The sequence below is a fragment of the Nelumbo lutea genome, chromosome 7 (assembly GCF_056320005.1).
Source record: "Nelumbo lutea isolate HS-2025 chromosome 7, American lotus-T2T, whole genome shotgun sequence".
Taxonomy (NCBI): domain Eukaryota; kingdom Viridiplantae; phylum Streptophyta; class Magnoliopsida; order Proteales; family Nelumbonaceae; genus Nelumbo; species Nelumbo lutea.
Genome location: NC_142690.1, coordinates 54,856,550 through 54,873,792, shown reverse-complemented (window position 1 = coordinate 54,873,792; position 17,243 = coordinate 54,856,550). Strand labels below are relative to the sequence as shown.

Genomic DNA, 17,243 nt, shown 5'->3' with positions numbered 1-17,243 from the left:
ATAAATAATATCTTTGCTTTTTATTATAAATTTATTAATATTTTATTATGGTATTATTATTTTATGAATATTTTACTAATATTTTGTTATTATTTTAATTATTAATATACTCTTATTTTATTGTAATCTTATTATTACTTCCATAATATTTTATTATTTAATTATTAATGTTTTATTATTACTATTGTTTTATTATTACTTTAATTATAACATATTAATATTTTATTTTACTTAATTATTGTTAAATAAATAATACCTTTGCTTTTTATTATTAATTTATTAATATTTTATTATAGTATATTGTTTTGTTACTATTTTACTAATATTTTGTTAATAATTTATTATTTTATTATTAATATATTAAAAATTTTATTATATCATTATCTTGTTAATGATTTGACAATATTTTATTATTTCATTAATATTAAGATTAAGGGGTTTTTTGTAACGAGTTCTTTACAAATGGTAGGAATAGGAGGCCATTCCGATTCCGATTCCAGGCACCTATTCCTGGAAACTAAATGGACCCTTAAAAAAAATTGCCGCCAAGTGTCATCCATATCTGTTGATTTGCATGAAATTTCGCAAGGCCTGAGCACACTATTTGATCTAAGTGGCACTTTTCTTTTTCTATGTAATTACTTCTTGCATGTATAGTCAATACATTTTTTGTAGAGTCCCTCTAGCCTAATATGCTTTACTTAGAAAACAAAAACACGCTCACAAAACGCAATTACTCCATAAAGCATGAATGCAAATGAATTCAACTTTCCTTCGTTCATTTGTCCCAATATCAAGGCAAAAGAATAGTTTTATAAGTTAAAAAAGTATAGGGTAGAACACTGTTTACCATAATAGCAAAATGTCACTAGATCCTAAAAGTAAGAGATTATTAAACAAAGCTAAGAAACTAAGGTTACAGACAAAAGAATATGTTATGAAGTTGCCCTGTAAACCTTAAAACTTAAAATTAAGAGAATGAATTAAAGCAAAATTTAAACTCATACAAAATGTAAATGGTTGTAATAGATCAATCAAATAATCTATTACAAAGGCAAAAACTTTCGTGTTTGAAATGAATATTTAGCTAGCTTAAAGTGGTAATAATGTTAGGCGGGCAATAACCTTGTAACTCTACATAACTACAATAGTCACCAACTTATGTTATAATACTAACTCTTATATTCTACATAGTGCTGGTAGTGTTCACTAGGAAATATGTCAATTCCAGCAAAATTTCATGTTGCTACCTATGGAAGTTGAAGTGGAAATGTGTTGTGGAAACGATCTCTTGTACTCCACATAATGCTGGTAGTTTCATAGGGGAATATGTTGATTCTGGTAAAATTTTGAATCGCTACCCATAGAAATGGAAATGTCGTGGAAATAATAGGGAAATTAGGGACATTTTAAACCACCAGAATAAGGCATATAGGGAAATTAGGGACATTTTAAACCACCAGAATAAGGCATAAACCTTTGATATAGGTTATGTAAGATTTTCATGTCCCCTTACTGCTAATTTTTGCAAAATTTCTCCCTCTCAAGTCCCATGTTTCAAATAAGTAAAATTAATAAAGAAATGTTCCACTGTGCTAAATGCAAACCGTTGGAATAATGTTAAAATAACTTAGTTGCAGTTGTTAGGGCCTGTTTGTCTAATTAAAGTGTTTTTTATTTCGTTTTTTATTTCTGTTATGTCTGTTATTGTACTCAGGGGCACAAGGGTCTTTTCCCTTGTTATTTCTGTCGCCCTATATATAGTAAAATAAACACTGGCGCCGCCAGTACTGTTACATTGCAAACCTTCTCTCTTATCTTCTCTCCCCTCTCTTCTCTTCTCTTCTCTTCTCTCCTCTTCCACCTATCTCTGGCCGGCTACACTATCAAGATGGTATCAGAGCGGGAATGCTGATTAAAAGAGAGCAGATCGATCAACCCTACTGTCAAGAGAAGATCGATCAACCCAAAGAATAGATCGAACAGACTAGCAGAAAGGAAATCTGATTCTGGACTACAGAATAGCTACGACTGGTACAGTTCTCCCTATTTTTTCTCTTCTTCACTCTCCTTGGTCATGTGCCGAGTGAAAACCCTATGAATATGGGGCGGCTGAATGCTGTTGAACCTGTGTAACCCTAGTTTTCTTGGATCGTGTGATCCTGTTCATGTGTTAAGACAACTGTAGGTCAATGCTGAACTGTCTTCTCAATGGTTTGAGTTGACTATAAGCAAGAAGGATCTCTCCTGCTGATTAGTGGTTGTTAGCCATTCTGGAATTCTGGTAGGTGGGGACTGATAAAACTATACAGGTCTGAAACTGCCGAATATTACCTCAATTTTGTCCAGAAATTGGTACTATTTGTGCTCAATCTGGTTGGTAAACCGAGTGTGTGGGTGTGAACTGAGTGGAGCATTGCTTTGTGGAGTAAGGAGGGGTCCTAAGTCCGGTGTGTGGGACTGATTAACTGCTTGACCATGTCGACTGAGAACTCTGTTACTTCAGAGGAGGAAAAAATGGAGTCTTTGTCTAAAGAAATGCGTTGAGAAACGGCAGATGTATAGAACCTTTCAACGATAAATCAATCAAATTCCAGGAGGCTTTGTGAAGTGCTTCTTTAGGAGTTAAACTCCAGAAAAATAAATGCTTCTGTGAGCTTCCAGGTATTCTATAGTTACTTCCCGCGTTAATTACCAATTCTTGGTCATTGAGATTCATGGGCGATTTGGATTAATATTTAGGGACTCCTACCTTTGGTTCAAATCGAATTTCAAATGAATGGAGGAATTACAAAGATATTATCTCAGGGAGCCACAATGGTGTGAGTGGGGGAATGGATATGAGCTTTCCCATGGCTGTCATTCCCTTTGATGGTCTGAATTACCTTGAGTGGTCTGGGGGGATAAAACTCTACATCACTGCTAGGGGGCGAATAGGATACATCAATGGGAGAGTAAAGGAACCGAAGCATGGAAGTGTTGAGCATGATAGGTGGAACCAAGAGAACAGTATGGTGATGTCTTGGCTCTTGGTTTCAATGCTACCACAAGTAAGGAAGACCTTTATGTGGGCTGAAACTGCTTGTGAGATATGGGAACAAGCGAAGTCCACTTATTTAGAATAGAGACACTATGCCAAGATATATCAACTACAAGTTGAATCTTCTACTTGCAAGCAGGGGGAGAGGAGTCTCTCGATGTACTATTCTGATTTGACATCAATATGGAAAAAACTTGATCACTATCAGAATGTGAATTAGAAGTGTGATGAAGATGCAAAGGCCTATAAGTCACTTGTATCACAGCAACGCGTGTTCGCCTTTCTCCTAGGGCTGAATCAGTCATATGAGTCCATCAGGGTACAGATCTTGGGTAGTAAAGACTTGCCATCAGTCCAGGAGGTGTATGCCTTGGTGCAGTCAGAAGAAAGCAGAAGTGTGATGAATGGTGTAGAAGGGGAGTCAGTTGCCCTAGCGGTCTGGGGAAATTCAGATACAAATGTCGGAGGTGGTTTTAAAAGGGGTGACACTCAGAAAAAAACAGAAGATAAAAGCAAGCTTTGGTGCACTCACTGCCAGAAGACACGACACACTAAAGATACATGTTGGGATCTCCATGGAAAACCTAAATGGGCACAAGATTTGGGTAAGAAGTCAGCACCGGATCAGGGCAAGAAACCAGGCCAGCAGAATCAAAAAAGGTATAACTCAGCTAATCTGGCATCGACAGAGACTAGTCCTTCCGTAACTCAGGAGAGACATCCCGGTTCTGACCCTAAGGAAGATATTATCAACTCCTTCCGTGAACATTTGGAATTGTATGGTAGGACTCTCCGTCAGGTGGATTCTGGGCCTACTCCTACCTCATTTGCGTCTACATCAGGTAATGCCACAGCCTTCCATGTGTCATCTCGTACTACTGATTGACCTTGGATTATTGACTCCGGAGCCTCAAATCACATGACCGGTAAGTCAAATTTGTTCCAGACATATAACCTTCTCTCTGGGAGAGATAAGGTAAGACTGGCTGATGGTTCTTTTTCTACCATAGCTAGCCGAGGCACCATATCTCTCCCACTTGGCCTTACTCTTCCTAATGTCCTGCATGTTCCGAAATTACCTATTAATTTGTTGTCCATTAGTAGTATTACTCACTCTTTGAACTGCTCAGTCACCTTTTTTCCGTCTTCATGTGTGTTTCAGGATTTGACCTCGGGGAAGACGATTGGTAGAGGAAGCATGGTGGATGGTCTCTACATGTTGGAGAATAATGCCGGTCCAGTGGCGACTGAGTCCACAAGTTCGTCGAGTGAGAGTCAGGCCTATTTATGGCATAGACGTTTAGGTCATCTTTCTTTTGAGTCGTTAAAAGTTATGTTCCCAAAGTTGTTTGAATCCTTGTCAGTGAGTCAGTTACAGTGTCAAACTTGTCAGTTGAGTAAGCATTGTAGAAGTTCTTTACCTTTAAGAAATAAAAGATCTGAATTTCCATTTCATATTGTTTATTCTGATGTTTGGGGCCCTATTACTCTACCTACTACAGCTAGCTATAAGTATTTTGTTACTTTGATTGATGATTATTCTCGATACACTTGGGTTTACCCTATATGATCTTGAGATGAAGTGCCACAAATTGTGAAAGATTTTCAACGCATGGTGTTCACTCAGTTCCAAACGGAAATTCATATTTTCCAGTCGGACAATGCAAAGGAATATTTCCATAGTGATCTCACGAAGTTCTTTGCTTCAAATGGGTCACTTCAGCAAAGCTCTTGTGCCAGGACACCCCAACAAAATGGTGTGGTTGAACGAAAAAATTGTCACCTTCTCGAAGATGCTCGTGGCTTGCTGATTCATATGAATGTGCCAAAACAGTTCTGGATGGATGCAGTATTGTGTGCGACATATATCATCAATCGCATGCCCTCTCGGCTACTAGAGTATAAGGCCCCACATCAGCTCCTGTTCCCTACAGCCCCGCTGTCCACCATTCCAATGCGTGTTTTTGGGTGTCATTGTTTTGTCCACAACCTATCACCTACTCGTGGTAAACTTGACCCTCGGGCTATTCCTTGTGTTTTTCTTAGTTACCCCTCATCTCAAAAGGGGTATCGTTGCTATGATCCCATTGCCCGCAAGTACTATGTTTCCATTGATGTCTCATTCTTTGAGAGTCAACCGTTCTTCTCGGTTTCTCCTCAGGGGGAGAGTAGGGTTGAAGAGAAACAAGCGACGACTCAGATTCAACTACCTCCTTAATTCGATCCTCCTCCGTTCCGGGTTTTCCATCGTCGCCATAAGAGCCAGCAGAGTTCAAGAGCCGTGGAACCGAACACTATGCAACCAACATCATCGGATCCACCCGAGGCAGATCCGTCTCATCAGCCAGGTAAACTTGCTCCCATTGCTCCTTTAAATGTTGATTCACATGTCCCCAATGATCTTAATATTCCTATTGCTAAGAGAAAGGGTGTTAGATCTTGTACCACTAACCATCCTATCTCTAACTTTGTGTCCTATGAGCATGTTTCACCTTCGTACCGTGCCTTCCTCTCCTTTGTGGATAGTGTTCCCATCCCTAAGACCGTGGCAGAAGCTTTGTCAAAACCTGAATGGACAGATGCAATGCAGGAAGAAATTGATGCCTTACACAAAAATGGTACGTGGGAGTTGGTAGATCTTCCTGAGGGGAAGGAACCAGTGGGGTGCAAGTGGGTGTTCACAGTGAAACACAAAGCTGATGGAACTGTTGAAAGTAGCAAGAGGCTTCACACAGGTATATGGAATGGACTATGCAGAGACTTTTGCTCCTGTAGCGAAGATGAACTCCATCCGGATTCTCCTTTCCTTGGCAGCAAATCTTGACTGGGATCTTCACCAATTGGACATCAAGAATGCCTTCTTGAATGGTGACTTGGAAGAGGAGGTGTACATGACCCAACTCCTAGGGTTCTGTGCCAAAGGCAGTGAACAAAAGGTGTGCAGGTTGAAAAAGTCCCTATATGGATTGAAACAATCACCTCGGGCTTGGTTTAGTAAGTTCCATGTAGCAGTCCAACAAATGGGATTCAAACAATGCCAATCAGATCATACCTTGTTTGTAAAAAGAGGTGAAGGTAAAATTGCAGCTCTTATTGTGTATGTGGATGACAGGAGATTGGGAGGCTGAAATCCAGAGACAAAAAAAAATTCTTAACCACTAAATTTGAGGTGAAGGATCTAGGCCCCTTACGATACTTTCTTGGAATTGAAGTTGCCCGCTCTCACAAGGGCATCTTTATTTCCCAACGGAAGTATGTACTAGATCTACTAGAAGATACAGGCAAGTTGGGGGTAAAACCATCTGATTCACCTATTGAACCTAATCACCATCTGGGAGACAGTCGGGGAGAGTTTTTGAAAGATGTAAAGATGTTCCAGAGACTCGTGGGGAGACTTCTGTATTTGTCTATGACCAGGCCTGATATTGCCTATGCAGTGGGTGTCCTTAGTCAATTCATGCACAGCCGATGACAACTCACTTTGAGGCTGCAAAGAGGACCTTGAGATATCTCAAGAAGTTTCCTGGAGCTGGTTTGTTGTTCCAGAAACAGAGTCACTTAAAAGTGGAAGTATATACTGATGCAGATTGGGCAGGAGCAGTCAATGACCGAAAGTCTACCAGTGGTTATTGTGCCTTTGTAGGAGGAAACATTGTCACATGGAGAAGCAAAAAACAAAGTGTGGTGGCTAGATCCAGTGCTGAAGCAGAGTATAGAGTGATGGCTCATGGGGTTGCGGAAATCATGTGGATAAGAAATCTGTTAGGTAAACTGGGTTTCGCAGTAAACAATCCTACGTCACTCTACTGCGACAATAAAGCAGCCATCAATATTGCTGCTAATCTAGTTCTGCATGATAGGACGAAACACATTGAAGTGGACAAGCATTTTATCAGAGAGAAACTTGAAAGTGGAGAAGTGTGCACACCATATGTCAACTCGGAAGAACAACTTGCAGATATCTTCACCAAAGGTCTTCATCATGTGCGGCACAAAGATTTGTGTGACAAGTTGGACATGATTGACATCTATGCTCCAACTTAAGGGGGAGTGTTGGAATAATGTTAAAATAACTTAGTTGCAGTTGTTAGGGCCTGTTTGTCTAATTAAATTGTTTTTTATTTCGTTATTTTATTTCTGTTATGTCTGTTATTGTACTCAGGGGCACAAGGGTCTTTTCCCTTGTTATTTCTGTCGCCCTATATATAGTAAAATAAACACTGGCGCCGCCAGTACTGTTACATTGCAAACCTTCTCTCTTCTCTCCTCTCTTCTCTTCTCTTCTCTTCTCTTCTCTCCTCTTACACCTATCTCTGGCCGGCTACACTGTCAAGACAAACTAAATGTTTCTTGTCAATTTCCACTTTCAAAGCATATGGTCCAAAAAACTCATGTAATAATAATATAAATGCATATTGACATGAATATAAAATGATAGATGGACATGTATAAATGCAATGAGAGAAGAGAGAGAGAGAGAGAGAGAGAGAGAGAGAGATCTGATTGAGGAAAAATTACCTTATGATATTCTGATGACTTATTGGGAAGAATACAAAAGATTGTTGCTTTTTTAGCTCAATCGGTTTACCAGAATTATCCCATTTGCTTAGAAACTTCTTACCCACTCTTGTCAGTAGGTCAGCCCCATTCCATCTCAACTGAGCATCATCATATGTTGAATAGAACTCTTTCAGGCACTCCATTATGAAAGGACTGCATGTAAAACAAATGTTAGATATAGAAATATCAAACATGACCAAAAAAAGCAAATCAACTCCATTATGCAAGGCTTACATGGAAATAAGGTGGCAAATTTCAGCCAGGGCCAACCCAACCTACATGGTTATTTGACCAGCCAAGCGGCCTAATATACTGAGCCAAGTCTAAGTTTCACATTTGACCTAGCTCAGCTAATGTAGTTCAACTCTGTGCAGAAATAGTATATTGACCTAGCGGCCTAATATACTGAGCCAGGTCTAAGTTTCACATTAGCTCAGCTAATGTAGTTTCATATTTGACCTAGCTAAGCTACCAAAACATATGAAAGGAGGAAGAATTAATATCTGCACCAAGATTTGGAAGTCAATAGTTTTCACCAAAGCTTTATCCTGGTCATGAATACATCACCCAGGTTCAGGTCCATAAGCTGTGACAATTGTCCTATGAAGATTCACTCACTATGGCTCCGGTGGGTTCCCTTAACCAAGCCACTGCCTAAAAGTCGCTGGCTCATTCTTCAACAGGCATGCAGTCAAATCCCTGGGCTCCTCCCTATGTTTCCTTTTGTGCTAGCTAGAAAGTTTCTGTTTGTGGTTACACAGTTTAGCAGCTTTCTATGTCATTTAGGAAACTATCAAGCAATTACTATTTTGAAGAGCTTCTATTTTCTGGTTTCTATTTTTGAAATCTTGATAGTTTCCAAGTTCTGCAATTCTATCTGCGATTGTAGGATTTATCTATGTCAAGAAAAGAGTTCTATAAATGCTCATAATTCTGTTCAGAGAAGGAGCTCAATGAATAAATGAATTAAGTTCTCTTCTTTCAACATTCAGTCTACTATATTCTTGAGTGAAGTTGGGTAAAGGTAGAGCTGGAGAAGTCACAGCCTTTTTGCGGTCTTCAAAGGCTTTCTCAGCACTATGGTTCCACTTGAAGGAATTCTTTTTTAAGAGACATGCATGTAAGGGGTTCAACTAGATTCCCATAATCCCTAATAACTGGCAGCAGTACCTGGTTAACCCCAAGAAGCCCTTGAGTCCCTTGAGGGTAGTGGGTCGGGCCCAATTTAGCACACAAGCTATTTTTTCCGAGTCAGTTTGCACCTGTCCCCCTGATCAGTGTTTTAAAGGCACGCCTAGGTGCAGAGGCGAGGCATTTTCCAGGCTGGACACCTCGCCCAGGATAAGGCGCACAACCATTGGACAGGCGCTCACCTTTGCGCCTAGGCGTGGCGATAGGCGGCCCAGGTGAGCACCTGGATGATGTCTAAACACTCCAACCTAAACAAACTTTAAAAATATATATATACAAAATAGGAAACTTGGGAGAAAAGGAAGCTGAATCGACAGGGGTCTTTGCCAAAACAACCAAAAGAAAAAAAAAAAGGAAGTCTGGAGGGAAGAGTTCCTTTGTCCAAAAGTTAAGACTCCAAACCAGACTACCAGAGGAATCTGAAGCTCATCCAGATCTAGTTCAAGCTCAAGTTCGTTCAACCCTGAATCGAACAGAGCTACAGGTATCAGGTATTATATGTTTTTTCTTCTTCTTCTTCTTCTTCCTGCGGCAGTCCAGGCTGAGGAAACAGGGGCTCCGGCCCATTTTTTTCAGTTGTTATCATAAAAACAGGGCAGGGGCTCTGCCCCATTTTTTTAGTTTTTCTCATTAAAACAGGGGCTCTGCCCCATTGTTTTTCAGTTGTTATCATAAAAACAGGGGATCCACCCCCTTTTTTTTCAGTTTTTCTCATTAAAACAGATTTTTTTCAGTTTTTATCATAAAAACAGGGGATCTGCCCCATTGTTTTTTAGTTTTTATCATTAAAACTGCCCTTTCTTTTTTGGTCCATAGCCATGCGGGGACAATGTTTATAGAGAGCATTGATGCTTCAAGTGAAGTAAAAACAGTTGAGAGGTTATTTATATTGCTTGACAAGATGGTAGAGAGAATTGGTGAGAAAAATGTTCTCCAAGTTATCACTGACAACACATCAAATTATGTCCTAGCCGATGAGTTTTATACATTGTTATTATTTCTATTTAGCTTTCTTTTAGTCTTTTGACATGTTAGAATCACATTTCTTAATTCTTATTTCTTGAATTGTTTTCTTGTATTATTAGGGAAGTTTTTGATGGTTAAGCATCCTCATCTAACATGTGGACACCGTGTGCTGCCCATTATTTGGTCTTGATATTGGAAGACATTGGGAAGTTGCCTACTGTGAATAGAACAATTGAGAGGGCAATTGCACTTATGGGGTATATCTATAACCATTCTGGTTTATTGAACCTGATAAGGAAGTTCACAAATCAGAGAGAACTGATTAGGCTAGCAAAACGGGTTTTTGCTTTCTCACATTGTGGAGTATATACAAACAAAAGAAGAATTTGAGATATTTGTTTAAGTCAAAGGAATGGAATGATAGCAAATGGATAAAAGAAGTAAAAGGGAAAAGAATAGGGGAGACAATCATAATGCCCACATTTTGGAATAATGTCATCTTTACTCTTAAAGTGTGTGGCCCTCTTGTTCGTGTATTAAGGTTGGTGGATCGTGAAAACAAGCCTTCCATGGGTTATATTTATGATGCTATGGACCGAGCAAAGGAGGCCATTGACAAGGTATTTGGTGGAAAGAAAGAAAAATATGAAGACATTTTTTAAATTATTAATAAGAGGTGGGAATGCTAACTCCACTAACCATTGCATGCAGCTGATTATTTTTTGAACCCCCAATTTTATTATGATGATCAAGAGAGAATTGAAACAGATGAAGAGGTTATGACAGGGCTTTTTAAAGTAATTGAGATGCTTGAGAAGGAAAAGAACAAGAGAAGTGTACTCACTGATGAAATATCCAAGTACAAGAACGCAGAAGGCATTTTTTGTTTTGATATGGCTATTTCCCTAAGGAAGATTAAAGCACCAGGTAAATAACATTGATTTAATAATTAATATAATATTTGATTCTCTTAATATTTTTAGTTAGTCTAATGATCACTAATTCAGTTAATATTTATATTTTTTAGCTGATTGGTGGACCATATTTGGTGCTTCTACCCCGAATCTACAAAAGATTGCAGTGAAAGTTCTATGTTTGACATGTAATGCATCAGGGTGTGAAAGAAATTGGAACGTATTTGAGCATGTATGCCAAACTACTACACTAGAACACGTCCATTTTTTTTGGAAAAACTATCTTAAGTTTACACATTTAATTTTTTGAATTAACAAATTCATACTAAGGAAACAAATCGGATCAGAAGTGATTGAATGACTTGGTATTTTTTAAGTTCAACCAGATGCTTAAAGAAAGTTTTGACTCATGTAGCACCAATGACCCCATTTCATTAAAAGATATAGATGAGAATAATGAATGGTTAATGGGAGAGGTAGGACGTGATGAGGATGGTGCAGAAGCTGATTTGGTGTTTGATGATGATACACTAACATGAGGAGATGTTGCTCATGCTTCTGGAGTTGAAGACCCACTAAGGTATACAAGGTCTAGACCTTCAACTTCACAAGCAAGAGCAACAAAATCTAGTGGAAAAAAGACCAAGACAGCTTCAATTGGTAGATGAAGAAGAGGAAGAAGAAGTTGATGTTAAAGTTGAAGTTGAAGAAGAAATAGAAGAGGATTTTGATGACTGCAAGTTAGATGACAATGAAGATGAAGTTGAACTTCCAAGTGAAGATGAAGAGGATGCTGATTGAGTCTTGAAGAATGGCTGAAACCATAGACTTTTTTTTTTATATAGAAAATTGTCTCTGACTTTTGTTTTGTAGAAAAATGTCTATGACTCTGTCTTCTTTTGAAAGAAAATTGTCTGTCTCTTTTTTTGAAAGAAAATTGCCTATGATAGTATGACTATGACATGACTCTAACTCTATGTGATTGTTCATTGCATTGCATTAATGGCTTGTAGCTTGCTTGAAGTCTTGAACTTAATGTTGATTGGTCATTGGTGAGTACTTGAGAACTTGATCATTTCAGATTTTTGTTGTTATTTGACATATTAATAGGTTGTTTGTTAATCACTTAACAAACACTACCCCTAATATAATATGACCCAGGTACCATATTTGAGTTTGCCCAAATGAAGACTTAGAAAGCTTAACAAAGAGCTTATGTTGTTTGAGTAGCATAAGTGTGTGCCTCAGGTGTTAAATATGTAGAATAACTGTCATAACTTGGATGAGATTTAGCAATTAGATAACACATTAACTAGAGGAGATGCGAAGTTAGGGCGGAATCAAAGCAAGGATAAAATCCAAATGAGCAAGAAGCATATCTCACCAAGCATGGATGTTTCTCTGCAGAAGGATCAATCGATCGAAAGGTTAGCCGAAATCAAGAAGTGTGGCTATGGGGAAAAAGAATATGTTGAAAGAGAATTGTCGAGTGGAAGTCTGGAGATACCTAGAGTGATGACGGAGAGTGTTGACAGACTAATCACAGGAGCGAAAACTCTGGAAATTATTGCACAATTAAGTGGTAAGATTGCTCAGATTCTCATTGTCTTCCATGTTCTCCTCCTGTTTCAACGGGTTGGGGTGGCTCTGGTAGGGAATAGGATTTGAGTGATGGGGGGCTTGATGGTGTGGATGAAGGAGGATGGAGTCTAAAGAGAAAAAGAGCGGAGGATGATCAACAGAGGGTTTACAATAGAAAGAGAACATCAGTAGTACAAGGAGCTTTAGGGGAAAAGGTTGAAAGGAAAGATTCGGATGAGCAAGAGGAAGAAGAAGAAAGAGAGTAAGGGGGTGAGGGGGTGAGGAGACTGTGGGGAATGAAGCTATATAGGTTTCGGGGGAAGAGAACACTGAGAAAAGGATGGTGGGTATTCATCAACTAGTGGAGGTAGAGATTGGGAGGTCTCTTGGCCTCTTCTTTCTAGGGGGGAAGGGGTGGTAAATAAAGCAATTGAACAATTTGAAAGAAGTGGAAGGGAAGAAAATAACAAAAAGAAATCAGTTGGGGAAGGGGATGATGAGATATGGGAGGAAGGAGAAGGAAGGGAAGAAGAAATTTCTAATGAGGAGTGAAGGGAGGTCGGGGGAAGAATTGATAAGAAAGGGAGAGAAGGCTGAAAATTTAAGATGGAGATGGTACCTTGGCACGTCAAAGGATCTGAGAGAAGAAAGACAAAGGACATCTAATTGGTTGCAGGTCTTCTTGGTCGATTAGGCAAGCCTGACAATTAATCAAGAGGATCGTTGGGGTCATCCTTTGGAAGTTTGGGACTCAATTTGAAATTGGGATAATTATTTTGTTTTGCCTTTGGGCGAATTGTAATGCTTGAGTTTGTTTATAAGTGTTGCCTTAACACATGCTAGGTTGTATCACCTTTTTCTTTTTAGTGAATTTTACTTTGACTTATAAAAAAAATGCTTTTGGACAGCTCAAAGGTTATGAAATTGAGTGAACTTCCGCTGTCAGTTTCAGAGGTTATGAAATTGTATCACCTTGTGGCCCATAACCCTCATGGTCTGATGGGAGGAAGCACCGGTTAGGGCCTGGAGAGAGATTTCATGGTAATCAACCACATAACCATCTCCAGCCACAGCTAGCTCAACATCCAAACCAATTTAGTCTGATTCCTCATCCAATTCATCCACTTGAAGGAGGTATACGTGTTGGGTTTTGCAACGGTGTCCCAGTGCAAATTTCTCATTACAGGTGCAACATAGGCCTTTTTTTTGTCAGGCTTGCATTTCAGCCCATGGTAATCTCTTACAGGGTAAGGGAACAAGCCCATTTGATTTGGTCTAAACAGGTAACCCTAGAGGGCAAGTTCTTGAGTATGCGCTTGTGGGTGGATGCAACTTCTTAAGATGGTTCAACCTCTCCTCATGGAGTTTGGCCAACCTAGTCATTGCCAAGACCAAGGTGGGCTACAATATCTTGACCTCCAATCGTTTTCTTCCCTAAATCCACTCACAGAACACCCGGCGAGGGCTTTTTCTGGTACCCATGGACCCTGGTCACAAGTCTCTCAAATTTGACTTGATATTCCCTAATTGTGGCATTTTATCTGAGCTTATACAGGGCTTTGTCAAAGTCCTCAAATCCAGAGGGACCAAACCCAGTACACTATGCTTCTGAGAAATCCAACCATGTCATCTAAGAGTGGAATTCATTGAGCCCTCGCAATATGCAGTTAGTGTTGTCAGCTAGTACATGCATTCTCCTAGAACCACGCATCTTCTTGGAGCAGAAAGAATATTAGCATACTTGAAGAAATGCCTGGGTAGAGGTATACTGTTCAAGAACAATTACCACATGAAGGTGGAGGTCTATACGGATGTCGATTGGGCTGGGAGTATTGATGACAGAAGGTCTACCTCTAGATATTGTGCCCTTGTGGGAGGTAACCTTGTCTCTTGGAGGAGTAAAAAACAGAGTGTTGTCTCCCGATCTAGTGCTGAAGCTAAATACAGGTCAATGGCTAACGGAGTGGCTGAAATTCTATGGCCGAGATCACTACTAGAGGAGTTGGGTATTGAGTATGAGAAGCCCCTGATGTTGTATTGTGATAATCAAGTGGCTATTAATATAGCACACAATCCGGTGCAGCATAACAGAACTAAACATATTGAAGTTGATTGACATTTTGTACGAAAGAGGGTCTCATCACAAGAAGCGTGTCTCCCGTACATCACATCCAACATGCAGTTAGCAAATAGCCTCACCAAAGCTATACCGAGGAAGAAGCTAGAGGTGGATCTATCCAAGTTGGGAATGATAAACATTTATTCCTAACTTGAGGGGGAGTGTAGAGAACACTGATGTGGGCCCCACAGCTATGGTCCCACTGTGTTGGAAGGGTAGAATGTGTTCTAGTCATCCTAGGGTTAGCTGGTGGTCAGTCGGTTATTTCAGTTATTTATTTCAGTTTTATTTTGCTCTATTTGTTATGTAAATAATAAGGGCAGATATGTCTTTTCCATGTAATGAGCATAACCTATAAATACTAAATAGAAGTGGGCGGCAGCAGAACATTCAGATTCTGTCCCTCCTTTCAACCCTTCGTGTTCTACAGTTCTCTCTTCTCTTCTCTACATTTTCCTTCTATTTTCGAACCTGAAATCTATTAGGGTTCAAGGCTGATAGCAGTCTTGAACTTCTACTGAATGTAATTGCTGTTTTGGAATGTATTACTTGATTCCAATGTGAGTATGTTGCAACCCGGACAGGTATAATGTGGTTTCAGTGTAATTGAGATTTTTCTCTCTTTCCTTCAATCATTAATAGGCAAACTAATAAGGAAAGGAGGAAGATAGAAATCCATAGCCCTCATGTCAAGGATAGGAGTTAAGCACTAGCAGAACTAACCACTCCTACAAGCCTAGAAAATCCCACAACCGCGACTCTTAATATCTTAGAGAAGAGATAACCCCTGATCCAGAAGAACAATCATGAAGGATAAGCATGACCCTATTCACCTAGGAGGAGGGTATAGATCTTAAACCATGATCACTACACTGACTATCACATAACAATAAAGGGGCATGGAAACCTCTGGTTAAAACAAAAATTGATAACAGACATATCTAACAAAGAGAAATCATATTGTTAGATCTTAAACCATGATTACCTAGGAAGAGGATATAAATCTTAAATCATGATCCACAACAGAGACTATCACATAACAATAAAGGGCCATGGAAACCTCTGATTAAAACCCAAATCAATAACAGACATATCTAACAAGAGAAATCATATAGAAGTCCACAAGGATTTGAAGTTGAAATTCAAAAATCAAAGCCCCGCCAATTAGGCCCTCTTTTGCCTCTGATGTCATATATAACATGCAGATCCTCTTTGAGACAATATAGAAATTACAATACATCTGCCATCCTGTAAAAAAAAAAAACAAGCATTCAGAAAACAATCAACAACTCCTCAGGTACTGCTCCTTTGTGAAGGCAAAAATGATTCAGTGTTTCACAAAGAGAAGAAAATATATTCAATTTCCCTAACCAAAAACAAGCAGTCACCAAAATACATCCTCCAAGGGGGTACAAGAGTTGGGTAACCAATGAGAAACCAAGATCTATTAAAATCATCTTTTCCCACTCAGAAAACCTCTAGAGGTCTCACCAATGATGAAGAACACTTCCAAGCTCCACGTATGTAGCAGTAAGCCAAGTTTGATGGACCAATTCTTGTGACAGCAGACATGTTGGTTTCTATTGGGAAGGCAAAACAAGACTTCAAACATTGAGCTGTTTAGAGCTGGATTCCTCCACATGGAGTCACCAAGCTCAACCTTGATCAGTGTTCCATTGGGAACCCAGAACCAAAAGGTTCAAGAGGAGCTTTCATACAACAGAAAGGCAAGATCATTGTAGTTTTCTGGAGATCTGATTTGAGTTGAGATATATAGGCCCTAGTGCATCAGCTCAGGCTGATAATTCTTTGGGTCCAAGCAGAGTTAAGATGAAAGGGGGTTCAGCAAATGATTATTGGCTAGATGGTGCTCATCAAAAACCGAAAAACCAAACTGAGGAAACCGAACAGAAAAATCCAATTGACCGAACCGGTTGGTTCAGTTTTCGGTTAACTGAACCAATTGATATATATATATATATAGATATATATATCCCTCGATTTCCACCCAACATTCAAAATGTTTAATATATCTAATACTTTTTTTAATAGCATAGTAAATAATTTTTTGAGACAATGTAAAGTAAGAACATTTTTTGAAGATAAATAAAAAACAAATATATTAGTCAAAGTAAAAAGATTACAAGAAGGTAATAAGACATCACCCACCTAGGGCTGGCAATCTTGGCCCCAATTCATTTGACCCACCCAACCCACCCACCTTGGAACCCACCCAATCTATTGGTGGGTCAATATGAGTCGAGTAACCCATTAGGGTCAGTGGAAAAGGGTCAAGGTGGGTTGGGTCGAGGGTACCCATTAGGGTCAAGATGGGTTGATTCTTTCATGTTCAAGAAGCGCATCCTTCTCAAAAACTGCTGTCAAAACTATGTCCTTTTCCGCTTCTACAGCTATAGATTTATCCACAGGGGACAAACTGTCCTTTTCCTGAACCTGCACACACCCTCCAGACTCTTCTTCCACTTCATAAACGCCTTCCCAGCGAAATCCTCAACCGCCCCCTACAAAAATAATCCCAGTGTTTTGTTCACCTCCACCTCTATGTTAATAACCTTTTCTAAGTCAGATTTTCTTTCAATGGCATGTGTTTCATCCAACATAACCGCATCTTCACTTTCCCAACCCTCATCAATAGGTTTCGTTCTATAATTCTTTTTTCTCTGGTATACCCTTGTTTCTTTATCCCCAGTCCATTCCAATTCAACCCTTCTATCCACTCCTTTATCCAAACCATCCTTTTCCTGTTACTTTCCTAATTGATCCTTCTCCTACATTTCCATCCATCCTAACGTCCCTCTCCACCTTTTCCTCTTCTTCTTCCTCCAGCCTCTTTTTATTATCTTCTCCTCCC

At 39.3% G+C, this 17,243-nt stretch overlaps 1 protein-coding gene and 1 pseudogene across 1 annotated transcript in view; one reads left to right on the top strand and one right to left on the bottom strand.

Annotated features, from left to right (window-relative positions):
• Positions 1-17,243, bottom strand: part of LOC148846454 (alpha 1,4-glycosyltransferase family protein) — a 40,236-nt gene that overhangs the window by 1,000 nt on the left and 21,993 nt on the right. The window contains exon 4 of the mRNA XM_088955659.1: positions 7,559-7,753. Coding sequence (XP_088811785.1) covers positions 7,559-7,753 — 195 coding nt within the window. The remainder of the gene's footprint in view (positions 1-7,558; positions 7,754-17,243) is intronic.
• On the top strand, positions 9,825-11,023 carry LOC148846455 (uncharacterized; annotated as a pseudogene).